We start from the raw sequence: 18678 nt of genomic DNA on the forward strand, positions 1-18678 counted from the left end.
GGAGCAGACGCAAAATGAGTTCATTAGAGGGGAGGGGGAAACAAAAGGGGCTTGCAGGCAGGTTTAGAAGAAATGCCAGAAGAGGCCAGGCATGGTGGCTCATGCCTGTAATCCCAGTACTTTGGGAGGCTGAGGCAGGAGGATTTCTTGAGTCCAGGAGTTCGAGACCAGCCTGGGCAACATAGCGAGACCCTGTATCTACAAAAAATTTTAAAAACTAACTGGGTATGGTGGTATATGTCTGTAGTTCCAGCTACTCGGGACACCGAGGTGGGAGGACTGCCTGAGCCCAAGAGGTAGAGCCTGCAGTGAGCCGGGATCATATCACTGCACTCTAGTCTGGGCAACAGAGTGAGACCCTGTCTCAAAAAAATAGAAAGAAAGAAGTGTCAGACTAAAAGATGCACTAAAATATAAACTAGATCTGTTCTCAACCTACCAAAGATGTAAAAACCATGTCGCCAGGAAACCAACAACAATAACACAAAGAAAACTATTTAAATAGAATTGTAAGTCCAGGCCAAGAAGTATTTGGAGGATATTATGTGAAAAAAGACAGAAATCACCCTGGTTGCCTCAGACACCGCTCTAGAGTGATGGTGGGCAAGGGGCCGAGGCCTCACGTCCTTGGCAGGAACAGCTGGGTGGTCTTTGCCAACAAAATGGAGGCTGGACCAGCCAGACACCCATTATATAACCCCTTCAAATATAACAGCCAATGATCCATGATCATTTTACTCAGAAACATTCTAGGCAGCATCTAGAATCTAGAAGAAATTTGATGACTAAGGAACAAAACTTGATTCTGAAATGAGTGAGAAAATATTCTGCTAATTATAAGTGAGTAACTCAATGTTAGGTTAGTGTTCAAGCAAACTATTCACTGACTCACTCTTTCATTCATCCTCTCATTTCTTCATTTACTTTACTTGTTCAACAATTACCAAGTACTTTTTATGGGCAAGAACATGGTGCTAGGTGTTAACATGAAACACCAAAAATACAGTTTGATTTCTGAGAAAGCATAAAACGACAAATGTACAGATACAACACAGAAGTGCCCTAGCAGAAGCTACAGAAAGTGAAGATTGAGAACACTAGTTTCTGAGTTAGGCCTTGATTCAAATTCCAGCCCTGTCATTCAACAGCTGAGTGATCTTAACCTCTGTCCACCTGAAGACCTTCATTTGCAGAAGAGGATCCAAATGGCCGGCTGCTGGTGCAGATTCAATGAGATTACATCCTTAAGATACCCATCACATAGCCCATTGCATCTTTAGTCTTCAAAAATGTCAACTATGATGATAATGATGTTGATACTGTGGCTACTGCCTAAGATACAAAGGTTGCTATTGAAAGCTGCTTAAGACACAAAGGTTGCTATTGAAAGCTATTGAAAGCTGCCTAAGACACAAAGGTTGCTATTGAAAGCAGAGGTGGAAAAGGTCACTTCCTGAGCTTCATGACCCCAAGCCCAAATAAACGGCCAGGGACGAATTCCCTCAACACAGTTTGCCAGTTCTTGCTCATTGTTGCTCAGCAACATATGTGAGAGAAAGCAACAGCAGGCATTGTACACGTTCATTTTAGCAAAGTGCTCCATTCAACTCCCAGAAGCCAGCCAGTCTAGCTCCAATATCACACTGGCAGTGGGCAGAGGTTAGGAAAGAGAGGGAGATAATAATAGCTCAGTATCAACCTAGGCCTGTGTCAGAGGAAATTATAGTGGCATAGATACAAGACTCCTGAAAACAAATTAGCCCTTGCCCATCGAAACACTCTGAGATGGTTAAAATCAATATGCCTGACCGGGCACAGTGGTTCACGCCTGTAATCCCAGCACTTTGGGAGGCCGAGGCAGGTGGATCACCTGACGTCAGGAGTTTGAGACCAGCCTGACCAACATGGTGAAACCCCGTCTCTACTAAAAATACAAAATTAGCCAGGCGTGGTGGTGCACGCCTGTAATCCCAGCTACTCGGGAGGCTGAGGCAGGAGAATCTCTTGAACCCGGGAGGTGGAGGTTTCAGTGAGCCAAGATCACACCATTGCACTCCAGCCTGGGCAACGAGCAAAAACTTTGTCTCAAAAAAAAAAAATCAACATGCCTCTCTCATTTGTAAACCTTTCAGCCCTTCTGAGTTTCTACACAAAATCTCATTCCTATTCACTTTCCACAAACCCCATTCCACAGTGTCAGTTCAGCTCCACTCTGCAGAATCTTTGTTATTCTAGACCATTGTCTTCTGGGAAGAACCACGAGTTGTTCATTGGTATTCTGCAAAATTGGTTTCCCTACTTTGGGGAAATAAATTTGGATTCTCTAAATTTGGAAAGCGTTAATACCATATTCCCCATAATTCCATGGGCCACATTATCATACTAAAAGCTCTGAGAAGGCCCATCTGGTGGTGCATGCCTGCAATCCCAGCACTTTGGAGGATGAGGGGGGAGGATTGCTGGAGCCCAGGAGTTCAAGACCAGCCCGGGCAACATAGGTAGACCCTGTCTCTATTTTTAAAATTTAAAATAGACATCACTAAGTCACCAGAATAATAATGACAGCACCCACCTACTCCTAGACTTCTTGAAAATGATTTTCATCAATTTTAAGACATATTTTTCATCTCTGAAATTGGGGTGGGTCTTACAATTGCTGCTGCCCTGACATCATTGTCAATGCCTACACATAGATATACTTGGTTGTTATTCTCCCTGGCATAACTGGACAACTGAAGCACCTGAGTGTTTAATTAACAAACCATTTAAGAACTGAGAAAGGAATATGAATCTCAGTTGTCTAACACATATCTCACTGACACTTTCTGGTATGATCAAGAAAGTGGCAGCATCACAACTGGCATGAATGAAAATCCCAGAAACAACAGCTCAACATCACCCAACACACTGGAAGGAACAGAGAATGATATGGCATGGTCATAAGTGGATACTGACACGCTGAGGTGAAAAGTGATTTAGGAGACTCTGAAAGTGAAAAAATGAGGTTAGAGAGATCTTAAATTAATCACTTATTGTGCTAATGCGTTCTTTTTTTCTCTCTGTTTTTTTTTTTGTTGTTGTTGTTTGTTTGAGATGGAGTTTTGCTCTTGTCAGCCAGGCTGGAGTGCAGTGGCACAATCTCGGCTCACTGCAACCTCTGCCTCCCAGGTTCAAAAGATTCTCCTGTCTCAGCCTCCTGAGTAGCTGGGATCACAGGCACCCACCACCATGCCTGGCTAATTTTTGTATTTTTAGTAGAGACGGGGTTTCGCCATATTGGCCAGGCTGGTCTCGAACTCCTGACCTCAGGTGATCCACCCACCTCAGCCTCCCAAAGTGCTGGGACAGATGTGAGCCACCGTGCCCAGCTGTGTTCCTTTTAATGTATTTATAAAAGTGACAAAAAAAGATGTCTAAGAGTCTTTTTAATAAGAAGAAATAAACATTCTGGCTGGGCGCAGTGGCTCACGCCTGTAATCCCAGCACTTTGGAAGGCCAAGGTGAGTGGATCACCTGAGGTCGGGAGTTTGAGACCAGCCTGACCAACATGGAGAAACTCCATCTCTACTAAAAATACAAAATTAGCCAGGCATGGTGGTGCATGCCTGCAATCCCAGCTACTCGGGACGCTGAGGCAGGAGAATCGCTTGAACCCGGGAGGCAGAGGTTGCGGTGAGCCGAGATTGTGCCATTGTACTCCAGCCTGGACAACAAGAGCAAAACTCTGTCTCAAAAATAGTAATAATAAATAAATAAATAAACATTCTAAGTGAAAAACATTGTGTCCTAATTTAATTGGCAATATTATCTTTCTTAGTGGAACATAAGATAATGATGTGTCTCAGAAACCACAGCTTTTTAGATTCAATGAAATATGGTTGCACTTCTCAGAGCAGCTTTCTCTACTCATCCCAGTTCCCTGTAATATGCTGTCACTACAGCCTTTGAGTTGTACTTCTCTCTTGTACTCCACACAATGATATTTAAGTATTGCTATTGTCTGTTTTATTCACTATTGCAGCCTTGACATCTGCCACTCTACTTGATACACATTTGGGGTTAAGGAGTTGCGTGAATGAACGTATGACCATTTATGGAGCTGCCGCCTGGGTGAAGCGTGACAGTGGGAAATCCCCACCTCAGCCTGATGCATCAGCCAGGGTCCCAGACCTGAAAGAGGATCCTGCTGAACAAGCCTTGAGATGTGTCTGCAAGGAGTGTATAAGAAGTGTCAGAGGGCTGTGGGTGCACAGGGCAGAGGGCACACATCGGAGAGGCAAGGCGTCCCAGAGGAGACTGCACTTGAACTTGGGTGGGTGGAGGACTTGGGTAGGTGAAGATGGAGACCAGGTAGAAAAAGAAGGAATATGTGTTAGTATTTGTCACCACTGAGAGTGGCCACTTCAATCCACCCCAAGTGAGGTCTTTGTAGTTTTGTGTGCTAAGGAGATGGGGGTCCACTTAGTCCACTTATACCTTGTTCACGGCCAGGGATGTATCTGAATAGCGGAAATGCCTGCAGAAAGACTACGTAGTTTCTTTGTAAACAACTATGCCAGTGGAAGGCAGGGGTAAGAGTAAGACTTACTCTTCACTGGACACTCTCTTTTGTCCTTTTATAATTCCGCCCCAAGAACATGCGTTACCTTTAAAAAATCAGTACAATTTAATTTTCAGTAACACCTACAGCACTCACTCAAGGTCACCCTGAGGACCTCATTTTGTGAATATACAGTGTGCATGATGCTGACCAATGCCATCTAGACCAAAAAAAAAAAAAAAAAAAAAAGACATAGGAGTAATTAAAACAGCAATAACAGCAACACAGAACTAAGAAGGAGTACATGGTATCTCCAGAAACTGAATGAGTGTTGAGCCTTTAATGAGGCCCTCTTTTCTAGAGGGACACACCAAGTCACAGGGGAAGGCTCCAGCAAAGCACGAAGTTTAGCCCATCTCACTTGACACAATATCTAATGCCTGCTGCTGAGGACAACAACAATAAAGACAAAGGGTTTTAGTGAGTCAGGAAATTGATAACAAAGCCACCAGCACAACCGCATTTCCCACCGGTAATTCAGGAGTTAGTACTTCCTTCCAAACCCCATGGGGTGCCCGCCTCACTGGTGGAGTGAGCCTCCACAGCCATACATGCGCCACATCCAAGCCAAGCAGGCTCCCAGTGACATGCTGCATGAGGACCAGGCCCTTGTCTGTGACACAAAATGGGATTAACAAACCAAACAGAGAAGGAGAATTTCTACTGCAATAGCATCCATCATCAAATTCAATCCATTCTCCAGGCATTAAACAAAGAAAAAAAAAAAAAAAACCCAAGTAAGTTAATCATATGTTAGATGCTACCAAATTCACACCATAAGAGTCTCTGGAAATACGATGAAGTGGGGCCCGGCTCCGTGTGCCCCACATGGATTAACACACACGCACACGCAGGTGCCGAGGCAGGGGGGACACCTGCCTCTGATCCAGACCACGTGCTGGTGAGCAGAGCCGGCGACCTGGACTCACTGCCCGACTGGATCAGTTTGGAGTTAGTCACACCTCTCAACAGGGTTACCTGCCCTTCTCTCAGGTCCAAAGAGAAGATAAAATGAAAGAGTCGAGCCACCTGATAAAGGGGAAAAGGAGAAAAAAGCCATGGGCACCAAGGCAACAAAACGGGGTGGAAGGGAGCCAAGTCCTCACCTCTTTCCCCCCACCACTCCCTCGCTCGCTCACCCATTTATTCACTCACTCGCAACAGACGCTGCTGGAGTGTCCACGAAGCTCTGCGTGAAGCACCGCAGAGGAACAAAGACTAGGATGGTACGGTCCCTGCTCCCATGGAGCTCACAGTCTAGCTGGGGCACCAAGACACAAAAGTGCATACAAGGCCACAAGTGACAAAGATGACCAACATCATGCCAGAGTACAGGGCAGGGGACAGCACCGTCACCGTGGCTGAGCACGCGCAGAGGCCTCGTCCTCTTACACAAGGAGTCAAACCCGAGTGAGGAGTGAGGTGAGGGCTGCATCCTCTGAAGCAGGCGGGGGAAGGCGCGTGCTGGGGGGGAAGTGCTGTGGGCCAGGGCGTGAGAGTGGATGAAAACCCAAGGTGCACCTGGAAAACGGTGAGTGAACCCACCTGGGGAGAAGAGGCTTTGGTGCCAGTGAGTAAAAGGAGACCAGCCTGGGAGAACTGGGCTTCAGCTGCCTAAACTTGGTTTTTGACAATAAACTGAGCACTCCACTGAGGGTTTTTGAGAGGTGAGCAGTGAAGGAGGCAGGATGTTAGAATGATGAGAACATCCTAGATATGCCATGTGGCACACACCAAGAACTTGCCCCCAGTATCTGTTCTCTCCTTTTCTCTCACTTTGCAGCAGGCACGTGGTTGTCTGGAATACAGATAGTATTTTCTAGTCTCCTTTCTGGGAAGTGCCCTTAAGGAGAGACAGCATGCAAGAACAAGCATTAACTGGTGAGGGAGGTGGGCTTGGTGCTTCTGGTTCAGAGCAGGCTGGATGGGAGGTGAGGAGTGGAAGCCTGGGAGGTGAGACAGGCCTGTGCTGACCAATGACAGTGCTCAGGCGAGTCAGGTCTCTGTAGCCAGACCAAGCCTGGCCATCTGAGCCAGGCCCTTGCCCAGTGATGGGGAGTCAGGGCCACCAGGAAGGACCCTCCACATACAGCAGCTGCCCCGGCCTTGCCTGTGGAAGTCTCAGCTGGAAGCTTTGCCTCGTCTATGCTTCCTCCTTCAGAGGCAAAGGCCCTGCTGGAAAGGGACAATGAGAAGGCAGGAAGGACTAAGGGTGGGAAGGGGGACCCACAGGACAAATCTGCCCAGCCGCTGGTGCAAAGTGAGCTCTAATTATACTGGTGTGCAAACATGCCCATGCTATCGCACGTGATCGAGTTTTACAGAACTGTGACTTACGGTGACATGTACTTGTGATCCTCATTCTTTCACCCTGCCTTAAGTGTTTCCCAGCCTTGCCGCAAGGCCAAGAGAGAGCTGATCGATCGTCAGAAGAGCAGTACCCTGGGGTGTGACAGACTCTAAAATCCTCAGTGAGGGACAGTCCAGGTACTCAGCCACCAGGGCCTGGTAGTGTAATCCAAGCACAAAATGGCCAGGAAGTATCAGTTTAGGGTGTGTGTGTTAGGGTGGGGAGTGCTTGGAGTGATGCAAGGACACTGGAGGAAATAGAGACCCTGGTGCTGATCACGGCTCAACAATTAACAGCTGCATGACCTTGGGCAAGTCACTCAAACCCCTGCTTGGTTTCCTCCCTGAAATGAGGGTTCCAGCTGCTCCAGCAGCCCACGTTTGACCTTCCTCCTGTCTTGGCGGGTGGCAGGTGCTCACGTATCATAAGCTGCCCCTCACGGGCCCACACACCTCAGGGTGGAAGAGGAGGAAGAAGCACCCCTATGAAAAGTCAGGCCCAGAACAGTTGGGAACCCTGAGCCCAGGGGAGTGTGGCTTGCAAAGGAAGACACAGCACATGCGAGGTGGGCCAGGACAAGGTAGGAAAGTCAGCCTCCTGTGCAGAAGAGCCTGCCTTGTAAATAACGTCTCAATGCCAGGGCCCGACTTTTTTTTTTATTCTGTTCAACAGTGAAGAAAAAGAAGATCATAATCAGCCTGAGATCAAACTGACATATGAGCAAATAACAGGCAACCTTTATTAAACATTTATTATGAGCTCTGCATTCTGTGAAGTCTTTACACTGCCTCATAACTCCTGTGGTAGGTACTATGATCATCCCTGTTTGCAGGTGAAGAAGCGAGGTTCACAGAGGTGCAGCAGTAAGTAGGAAGCTGGGACTTTTAAACCTGGCCTGCTTATCTCCAAAGCCCACTTTGGATATCCTTGATACTAAGTATTGCTCTGTTGGTCATGGCAGCTAAAAATATGCACAACAGTCTTTCATTCCTTTAACATTTACTGAGCACCTATGGAGATGCAGGTAAGACACAAATATACATGATGACATTAGTGCAGAGGACCCAGGAGTGAGAGGCCAGTTCTACCTGGGATCAGAGGAGGCTTCACGGAGGAGATGGCATTAACCTGGAAGAGTGGGGAGGATTTCAAAGAAGTAGAAACAGAGGCAGATGAAGCACCAACATGAGCAAAGGCAGAGGTAAGAAAGAGAAAATTTTGAAAACAGCGCTCAGAGTTGCTATTTCCAGAATAGTACAGAAGGCAGTTCTGTGAATGCAGTACCACAAGAGCCAGAGAGGTAAGGAGAGACAAGACTGAAAGGCTAGGATCAGGGTCGGACTGCACAGGACTTAAACAGGAAGGGAGAGAGCAGTCGACCATTTGGGTAGCTACTGCAACAGTCCAAGCTAGAAGAAAGGGTTTGGAGGAAGGCCCAAATGCAGAGAAGGGATGTCAAATGGTCAGGACTTGAAAGGTAAGTGGGAGGAAGGTGGGGCATCAAAGGTGACAGAGATTTGGAGCTTGGGTGCCTGACAAGATGGTAATTTCATTATCATCAGAATGGTGGGACACACGGAAGGGCAGATTTGGAGTTACAGGACTATCGACTAAAGTACGAAGGAAACAAGGGAGATGTTCAGCAGAGAACCGGGAACACTTGGATTGAGCCCTGGGCAGAGAAGCCCATCTGGGAACCAGGTCATCAGATGACAGCGGAAGGTCAGGGACAGGATGAGATGGTGCTAGGAGAGAGAGAAAGGTGGGGCCCAGAGAAATTCATCTAGCACTGAGGCGTGAGGAAAGGAGGGAGGAGGCAAACATGAGAGGGGAATCAGAGAGAAAAGGAGAATGAGGAGGTGCCATGTCACCACAGCCAAGAGACAGCCCTTCCCACTCACGCATGATCCTCAAATATTTCCTCAGACCTCTAGGTTCCACCGGGCCCTGTGAGGTCAGGCAGGCAGGCTTCCCTCTTTCCTCTTGCACCCTTGAGGCATCAGGCTGCACAGTCTCCACAGGTAGCCACAGAACAGAGTAGGTAAGTAATGTCGGACCACCAACTCCGTGTGAATTCCTGGCCCTTCCTCTTCAGCAGAGGGTGATGTGGGTGTTTCATTCATTTGAATGCACTTCACTATGCATGGAGCAGTGTGAGGTGAGGTAACACTCCAGGTAGAAACACTGGGAGAGCCGGAATCCAGCACACTGGTAAACAGTCTTACTTGGTTCTGCTTCGACACATTTTGGGTGAAACTTGGGTACGAGTTGACTAATATTTGGGAGACTGGAGGGTAGGGAATACTTCCAAACTTTTTCAGCAGTTTGTCTGTAACAGTTTAGATAATCTTGGTGTTTAAAAATGGTTGCTGTGGTGAATTCTAAATATTAACTTCATGTCACATAGTCCTTGGCTAAAAAACGAAGAAAGAAGGCTAACTTGATGTGAGCTAGCACAGTGGCCAGGAAATGCTCCTCTGAGGGATGAAGAGACAAACACAGGGCTTTCTGGAATCCTTACCCTCTTTGATTCAATAGATGGTAGAGACTAAAGCCAGAGAGGTGAAACATACGGATCTGGGTAGGGGACAGCAGTCATCTCTTCTCCATCCTTGGAAATATCTCCTAAGTATGAGCTGACACAGGGAGGTTTTATAGAAAGAAAATCAATGCCTGCCCTCTGACTAATTGTAAACAGGTAGTTTTTTTTTGCTAGAAAGCAAAACAAAGGCATGGCAACTGACTCCAGTCAGGTCAGAAACCCCAAATCACTGGGCTTATGAACTTCCTCAAATGAGCTTTTGATTCCAAAAATAGTTTCATGGTGATTTTACAGCAGTATTTTATTCAAGCTAGACATTTAGATAGAGCATTGATGGATAAAAGATAAGGATATGTGGGAAAGGGCTTTTTTTTTTTTTTCTATTGTGCTGAACTGTTTTATAGAGCTTCTTTTTCTTTTCAAGGAAAGAGTGGGAAAATTTTTTTTAAGTGGAAAAACAAAATAATTTAACTCTCAGTGGATTGCGCCTGGCTGTTCAGATGCTAAGGGCTATAACCAAGGCTTGGCTATCCCCTGTTGGCCGCTGACTATAATTGCAGGCCAAGTGCCTGAGTTTTAGACAGCAAGTCAGGAAAGCAGAGGTCATGGTGTGAAAGCAGGGCCAGATCAGTAAAGAGGAAGAAGAAATAAGAGCTACAGCATGGGTGCTGCTATAGGCTAAGTTTCCAGCTCCTGGTGAACCTTATATACAGAGGCCCCAAGGAGTTGAGTAGGTAAGGAGAGGTGGGTGTCCTGTCGAAGCCAGAGCAACTGTGGGCAAAGGGGTGAAAAAGAGGCAAAGGAGAACCCTGGAGGGTTAACAGAGGGCTTAGGGCAGTGCTGTCCAAAAGAGCTTTCTTCAATAATGGAAATGTGCTATCAGCCATACTGGTGAATGAGGACTTGAAATGGGGCTAGTACAGCCAGGTGCGGTGGCTCATGCCTGTTATCCCAGCACTTTGGGAGGCTGAGGCTGGCAGATCACCTGAGGTCAAGAGTTCAAGACCAGCCTGGCCAACATGGCGAAACTCTGTCTCTACTAAAAAATACAAAAATTAGCCAGGCATGGGGGCAGGCACCTGTAATCCCAGCTACTCGGGAGGCTGAGGCAGGGACAATTGCTTGAACCTGGGAGGCAGAGGTTGCAGTGAGCTGAGATTGTGCCACTGTACTCCAGCCTGGGCAAGACTGAGACACCGTCTCAAAAAAAAGGGGGTGGGAGGCTAGTACGACTGAGGAATTCAATTTTAGGTATACTGTTGGGAAAAGGGCTTGTCGGGTGCCTGTATAAACTGGCCATAAAAATATGGGACAATAAGTTGTGGAAAGCCACAAGAGGCCTCTGTGGAGGAAAGCCTCCTAATTGCCATCATGTTCCCCTGCTCAGAGCAAGACCTGCTCTCTTATCTGTAAACACTGTGTTCACGGAGAAAGACACTCCTTTGAAACACTGGAATGTGGACAGACGTGCAGGCTCCTAGTTAAGCCCACTCCCACTAGCTACTCTCTGATAAGTTAAAGATATGCTGTTTGAGCACAAAGGAGATTCATTTAAACCACTATTGCTATAGATTGCACCCATGGCGTACTGCCTCCTTTTCACTGTTTTGCCTTGAACATCTGCTTCTTAGATCTAAGGGATTGTACTCAATAAATAGTGTGGAGACCAGAACTCTGGGCCTTTTGCAGCCTCCATTTTGCAACTGGCCCCCTGGCTCCCACCTTTAGGAACTCTTAACCTGTCTCTTCTCATTCCTTTGTCGCCACCGGACTTCAGGTACCCTATGGGTGGTGTTGAGGCTGGTCCCCAACATATACTCAATTTTTTTTTTTTTTTTTGAGACAGAGTCTCACTCCGTCACCCAGGCTGGAGTGCAGTGGCACTATCTTGGCTCACTGCAAGCTCCACCTTCCTGGTTCACGCCATTCTCCTGCCTCAGTCTCCCGAGTAGCTGGGACTACAGGTGCCCACCACCACGCCTGGCTAATTTTTTGTATTTTTAGTAGAGACGGGGTTTCACCGTGTTAGTCAGGATGGTCTTGATCTCCTGACCTCGTGATCCGCCTGCCTTGGCCTCCCAAAGTGCTGGGATTACAGGCATGAACCATTGCGCCCAGCTGGTATACTCAATTTTAATTAATTTAAATTTAAACAGCTACATGTGGCAAGTGGCTACTATATTAGACAGGGCAGGTTTGGAGGAATCAAAAAGGTATATACTTCAAATCAATCAACAAGGCTTAATGAACAGCTATGAGTGCAAAGCACTAAACAACAAAACATTGTTCTGTTGTTTATTTTTTTAAGCAGGAAACAAAGGAAAAGAAGCCAGAGCCCCTCATCTCAAGAAGCTTACAATACCAGATTTGGGGATGGTGGAGGATGGAGCAATATACACACAAACACAACTCTGAAAACAAACTGCCAGAGAATCCCTAATTCACAGAATGCTGGTTTTACTTAGAGCAGCTTTCTTCAATAGGTGGACTATAGTAATAGTATTGGTACTACTGGAAATGTTCTGGAGACAAGATCACCAGGGAAACTAAAACGTTATTTCTCGAGTTATGAGACAAGTGAAAAACGAATGTTAGTTTACCAGGTCCGAGAATTCAGCAGGCAGAAGAAACCTATATGTGGTTCAAACTGCAAGGGAAGTAAGGTAGCCTGGAGACCCCATGGTTTTAAAACTTTTGTTCAGTGGTTCGTCTCACTATGGTTTCTCCTTCTCTTCTTTTCTTTTCTTTTTTTTCTTTCTTTCTTTTTTTTTTTTTTTTTGACAGAGTTTCACTCTTGTTGCCCAGGCTGGAGTGCAATGGTGTGATCTCGGCTTACCGCAACCTCCACCTCCCGAGTTCAAGAGATTCTCCTGCCTCAGCCTCCCGAGTAGCTGGGATTACAGGCATGCACCACTACACCCGGCTAATCTTGTATTTTTAGTAGAGACAGTTTTTCCATGTTGGTCAGGCTGGTTTCGAACACCTGACCTCAGGTGATCCGCTCATCTCGGCCTCCCAAAGTGCTGGGATTACAGGCGTGAGCCACCGCGGCCAGCCTATGGTTTATTTTTCATGTGAGAATATGTTTTGCTTAACAAATAAATTTCTAGAGCCCTATCTTTTTTTTTTTTTTAAAGAGAGAGATTTTTTCATTTCTAGTCTTAAAAAGACCTGGGGTTCAATTTTCCCTCTGGATGGAATGATGGGTTAGGCGACAGGTACCATGTAGGAGCAGAGCCAGCAGAGACTAGGAATGCGGAGACAGAGGGTACTTGAGAAGTGTCTCCTCAGGAAGGACGCACAGCAGTTTTCACTCAAAGAAAGATGCATCAACACTTCCTGGGGATAGGGGTTAGCCTTGTAGGGAATTTGAGGGTGGGATAGGGGTTAACTTCCCAGGAAGAAATTTCTCATGCCTGATTTTTTCTGTTTGTTTTAGCTCTTCCAGTTCTAAGACAAAAACAGTAACATTAACATTAATAAGCTGGGCATGGTGGTGCACACCTGTAGTCCCAGCTACTTGGAATGCTGAGGTGGGAGGATCACTTGAACCAGGGAATACAAGGTCAGCCTAAGCAACATAGAAAGACCTTATATAAAAAAAAATTAAGAACCTCCATTTTTTTTTTTTTTTTTTTTTTTTTTTTTTTTTTTTTTTTAGATGGAGTCTCACACTCTGTCGCCCAGGCTGGAGTGCAGTGGCTCATTGCAACCTTCACCTCCCGGGTTCAAGCGATTCTCCTGCCTCAGCCTTCCGAGTAGCTGGGATTACAGATGCCTGCCACCACCCCGGATAATTTTTGTATTTTTAGTAGAGAGGAGGTTTCATCATGTTGCCCAGGCTAGTCTCGAACTCCTGGCTTCAAGTGATCTGCCCGCCTCGACCTCTCAAAGTGTTGGGATTATAGGAATAAGCCACCGTGCCTGGCCAGGACTTCTATTTATATAATAATGTGGTTTAGAAATTTTTTCCACAATTCATGATGATACAAAAAAACACTCCTGCAAACATTAATTTTATTAGAGAAAGGACACAGGGCTCAACATTATTTTTGAAAGGATTAACTAAAAGTGTAGTCAAAAGATTTTTCATTCTTCAGTTTAAGCTCCATAGTTTCCTCCTAGAAAGTCACTGAAGTATGGAAAAAAGAAGACGGAAGGAGGAATTACTCTTTCATCCCATCATTTTATCCCAGCCTCCATTTAATCCGTCAGAACTAATCTGTTTCCTGGCCTGTAATTCCAGCCCAGTGTGCTGAGTCTCTTCCAGGAATGATCCTAAGGAAGAGTATTCTCACCATGCAACACTCTCTCTTGCATCCCTTTCACTAAATGCAGCAGATACTGAGAGTGAGAACTGATTTGTAAGTTGAGGGTGTTTTGTGGGAGGAGAAGACAGGCAGGTCCAAGAAATTTAAAATGAAGCCAGGAGTCACCTGATCATAACTCAGGTTTCCTTGGGACAGGCCTAGTTTATTTTATTTATTTTATTTTACTTATTTATTTATTTTTTATTTATTTATTGAGACAAGGTCTTACTCTGTCACCTAGGCTAGAGTGCAGTGGCATGATCATGGCTCACTGCAGTCTCTACCTCCTGGGCTCAAGCGATGATCCTCCTGCCTCTGCCTCCCAGGTAGCTGGGACTAAAGGCACATGCCACCATGCCTGGCTAATTTTTAATTTTTTGTAGAGGCAGGGTCTCACTATGTTACCCAGGCTGGTCTTTAACTCCTGAGCTCAAGCAGTTCTCCCACCTCGGCCTCCCAAAGTGCTGGGATTACAGGTGTGAGCCACCATGACTGGCCAAACAGGCCTAGTTTAGACCTGTTGTTTCAGAGTAATTATTATAAACATCCTTTACATTCTCAAATGTGTCCTGGTTTGAACAATAAATTAAATAGTCACCTCAGACATGGGTGACTTTGCAGGGTGTCTTTTTCTCAGGCAGTTGCTCTAATTATTCCCCTTGGGTAATCAACAAGGTTGATAAGGGCTCAGCCAGGTGCAAGGCACTGTGCTAGGCTCTCGGGAGCACTACAAAAGAGGTGGGATGCCTGTATTCCCAGCACTTTGGGAGGCCGAGGCGGGCGGATCACCTGAGGTCAGGAGTTCAAGACTAGCCTGGCCAACATGGCGAGGCCCAGTCTCTACTAAAAATATAAAAATTAGACAGGCATGGTGGCAGGCGCTTGTAATCCCAGCTACTCGGGAGGCTGAGGCAGAGATAACTGCTTGAACCCGGGAGGCGGATGTTGCAGTGAGCTGAGGTTGTACCACTGCACTCCAGCCTAGGCAACAGAGCGAGACTACGTCTCAAAAAAAAAAAAAAAAAAAGTGGGAGAATTTGTAGTCCCATTATAGTATTTCTCAATTGGCAGTAAGTTTTGGAGAAATAAACACCAGCCTCCCCCTCCCCGCTGTCCGGTTCCCACACACACGCCACTGCTTTCCTCATTCTCAAGGTTAAGGCTTCCAAGGAGGTGAATCTGCATTCCAGGAATGTTACAGAAGTTAACTGCTTTAACCCTAGTCACCTGTGCCCCCTATGGTTCTGTATGAGGCCTCAGGCAGTGACTTGCACAGAGCTGGCTGTTTAAAAATCATCTGGGGAACTTGTTAAAAATAGAGATTCATGGGCCCACTGCCTGAGATTCTGATTCAGCACATCTGAGAATCTATTAAAAAAAATAAAAAGCAAAGCTCTCCAGGTGCCTTGGGCATGCAAGCCAGATTTGGACCCACTGGTGAGTCATCATCCTTTGACCAAGGCCTGAAGTGATCCACTGCTGCTATGGAAAACACTGATGTACACTTCAGCTAGATTGGATTTTTGGATTTTACTTCTTCTTCTTTTATTTTTTTTTTAAGTACACATCTGTTTCAAAAATAGAGGGCATTATTTTTAGAAGAGAATATGTGTTTTCTCTCTCCAGATATTTATATTTAGAGAGAAAAAGCAAAGCCCCACAAGGCAGAAAATTTTCTATCTGAAACCGAATTCAACAGAAAGCAGATGTCCCTCACTACGTTAGTCCAGCTGGAAAGAACTAATGAGCAGTTATTTCCTGAGGCAACTTTCAGACTGTCTGGCGCTTCTTTTAGGTTTCAGCTGCTATAAGGTGCCTGGATGCAGAAGACAGGCTCACGGGCTTCCCAGGTGGTTAGGGGACAGGCAGTGACTGGCCAGGATGATAGGAAGACTCTGGAGGCTCCATCTTGAGGCAGACCCAGAAAAGGATGGCCTGCGGAAGTTACTGTCAGAATGAAATCTACACGCACGCAGCTGTGCCACCAGGTGACCCACACTGAACCACCCTGACAAATACAGCACGTTTATACTCCATGGACGAACGGAGGAAAGAGCAGCAGCCTGTTTTCCTTAGGCTTCAGAGGCAGAACAGATGGGGTAGAGAGAGGCTGAGACAGGGTTTCCGTAGCTTTACGTTGCCAGGTTGGCCTGATGAATTCAGAATTTAGCAATTCTGAGTTCTCTTTTGTTTCAGTTTCAGCTTAAAGATTAAAGCATAAAATGGTTGCATCTCAAATAAAAGGTTCTTGGAATTTATTGCTGTTCATAAATCCTGATTGATCTTGGGAAACCAAAGCAGAATTTCCCTTCCAAAGATACTCACCGGGATCCCTCATTTTGCCAGCAGCTATTATAGTTACGGGGGCAGAGACCCCCTGGACCCCCAACCCCGAAATCTGCCATACGGAGTGGCGGGACACCTAGCTACAATTCTGTGTTATAGACGGAGCTGGTCTTGTCTGAAAGAGGAATCATTCATTTTGGGTTCCCCTTCCCTCTTGCCCAGGCTTTGTCTGCAGAATTCCTTGGCTTCCTGAAAGGTACTTTTCAAGCAATCACCCGGCCCAGTGTGCTGAGTCTCTTCCAGAAATGATCCTAACGTGCTTCTCTTTGGTTCAGGGCAAGGAAAACCCAGCTCAGTCTCTTGAAACTGGCTCTCAGCACCCTCCATCCTGCCATCCGCGCAATGCTCATAGAGCACCAAGATCTGTACCAATCATCTTCTTGCAAACCTTTTACAGCCCCATCGCCTCCTTTCCCAAAACCCTCACATCACCACGAGGGACTAACTTCATTATGCTAATACAACTCACCTCCCAACCACTGTCTTTCCAAACATCAGCATAACTGCCTTCCCTCCACCACCAGCCGAATGTAGGTCTCTACTTCACATATGGTTGTTGGGCTTGTCCCTGGGGAACACTAGGATGATCTGCTGATTTCACGTGAGAGGAAATATCTGACCAATTTAACTTTTCGGGTCTACATAAATAATGATAAATTGACAACAACAATGAGAAGGTGATGTGAGAAGATGCTAGGAAGAAACACAGTTTTGAAAAGGGCTGGAGAGAATAGAGAAAGAAGTAATGCTCACACCGCAACATCCCACAGACCGATGTTTATTTCAAACCTCCTCCGCCTCAGTTGTTATGGCTTGGCACATTACTGACCTCCATGTCTGGACCACTATGTCTAGACCACTCAACTTATTCTGGGACCTGGGTTCCTTCCCCTGGATCTGCTGGGCCACATGGGCGTGAGTGAGTCCACCCGCTTGCTCAGGTAGTCTCTCCACCTGTCCATTGCATTTAACTGACTCTCCCAGTGCACCCTAGGAAACTGCAGAGGAGCACTCTCTCCCTCTCTCCCCTGCCCTCTTCTGTTTCTCCCAGGCCTAAGTGCCAAGTAAGTTAGAAATTCTATTATTTTCTTGTCTCCAGTGGGGTTGAATAAGTTAGAAATTCTTAACCTGGGACCCACAGATGAGCTTCAGGGGCTCTGGGAAACTTGATATTGCAAGTGTGTGGACATGTGTGTTGGGGGTGAGAATTTTCTGGGGCAAGATTTTTTTCCATCAGATCTTCAAAAGGACCCCCAAAAGGTGAAAAACCACTGATTGGTCCTTAGCCTGTTTTGTGTGGTTGCACAGGTGATGAGCAGGGCAAACTAGAGGGACTGAGACTCGTGTAGTTGTGGTACTTCCAGCACAGTACCTTGGAAGCAGCCATCACAGCCGCTGTGGCGGCCACGTTCAAGCCCCGCTTCCCAAAGTGTACAAGGGCATCATAACTTCGGTCTTTTGCTTGGACCAGACAATCATCGATTTCCTGTCAAAGGAAAAAACAGAGGCACACTGAGTTGGAAGGTTCAAATACATCTCTGTTTCCTTTCCTCTGAGCATTGGGCTTGGCAGCTTGCCCAATCCTTGTTGTTGCTGGGCCTGAAAAGCTGTAGGCACTTTGAGGGTGTGTGTGCAGAGTGGAGAGCAGAGATACAGGAGAGTAGAAAACGGAACTCTGAAAACACTGCAACTTATGGATCCAGCGATGCCCTGAGATTGTTTCTAAAGCCCTCTAACCTTCCAGGGGGCTCTAGGAGGTTCTGGATGTGGACAGCCCTGCCTGCCGTTCTACACACAGCCACTCACCAGACACTGAAAGCACCCAGGGTAGAGAGAATGCCCAGGACCGAGCTTCTAGCCTCAGACCTGCCCCACCTGACTGTCAGACCTTGGCAAGTACTTAGCCTCTCTACACACAGTTTTAGGATAAAACGAGGATAATGATAATACCCAACTTGCGGAGCGTGGTGAGGATTAAATGAGGTAATTCCAGTAAAACATCTAACACAGTGGCTAGTTTCAATAAATGATAGCCATGTCATCTTCCTTATCTTGACAGGGTTGATCCCTTGCAGTTCTAAAATTCTGTTATTCTATAGTTATTTAATTCTAAAATCAAATATCACCCCATTTATATATTGATGGGAGGTATTACAAAGCCGAAAGAAATGAGTATTACTGGATAAGGGAGATTGTTTTACAGATATTCAAATAAAATCAGAAATTAGAAGTCATCCAGTGTCATGCTACAAGGTAAAGGTGGGATGGAAAACAGGATTGAGATCTTCTTCAGGGACCAAAGCGAAGTACAATATTGGTTTAGTTCAAATTTGGATTAACTTTGGTGTATTCTTTTTGTTTGTTTGGGAGTGTTTTGTTGTTGTCATTGTTTTAAGAAAATGGCTGTTTGTCGGCTGGGTGTGGTGGCTCACGCCTGTAACCCCAACACTTTGGGAGACCGAGGTGGGTGTATCACCTGAGGTCAGGAGTTCGAGACCAGCCTGGCCAACATGGTAAAACCCCATCTCTA

At 46.1% G+C, this 18678-nt stretch overlaps 1 protein-coding gene across 4 annotated transcripts in view; it reads right to left on the reverse strand.

Moving 5' to 3' along the window:
* Positions 1 to 18678, reverse strand: part of REEP1 (receptor accessory protein 1) — a 123930-nt gene that overhangs the window by 21176 nt on the left and 84076 nt on the right. For 3 of the 4 annotated variants that reach the window (XM_055243963.2, XM_055243961.2, XM_055243962.2), the window contains exon 5: positions 17521 to 17634. The exons of the other annotated variant lie outside the window; for it this stretch is intronic. In XM_055243963.2, coding sequence (XP_055099938.1) covers positions 17521 to 17634 — 114 coding nt within the window. The remainder of the gene's footprint in view (positions 1 to 17520; positions 17635 to 18678) is intronic. 4 annotated transcript variants of the gene reach the window in all.

This window comes from Symphalangus syndactylus, chromosome 14 (genome assembly GCF_028878055.3).
Source record: "Symphalangus syndactylus isolate Jambi chromosome 14, NHGRI_mSymSyn1-v2.1_pri, whole genome shotgun sequence".
NCBI classification, from domain to species: domain Eukaryota; kingdom Metazoa; phylum Chordata; class Mammalia; order Primates; family Hylobatidae; genus Symphalangus; species Symphalangus syndactylus.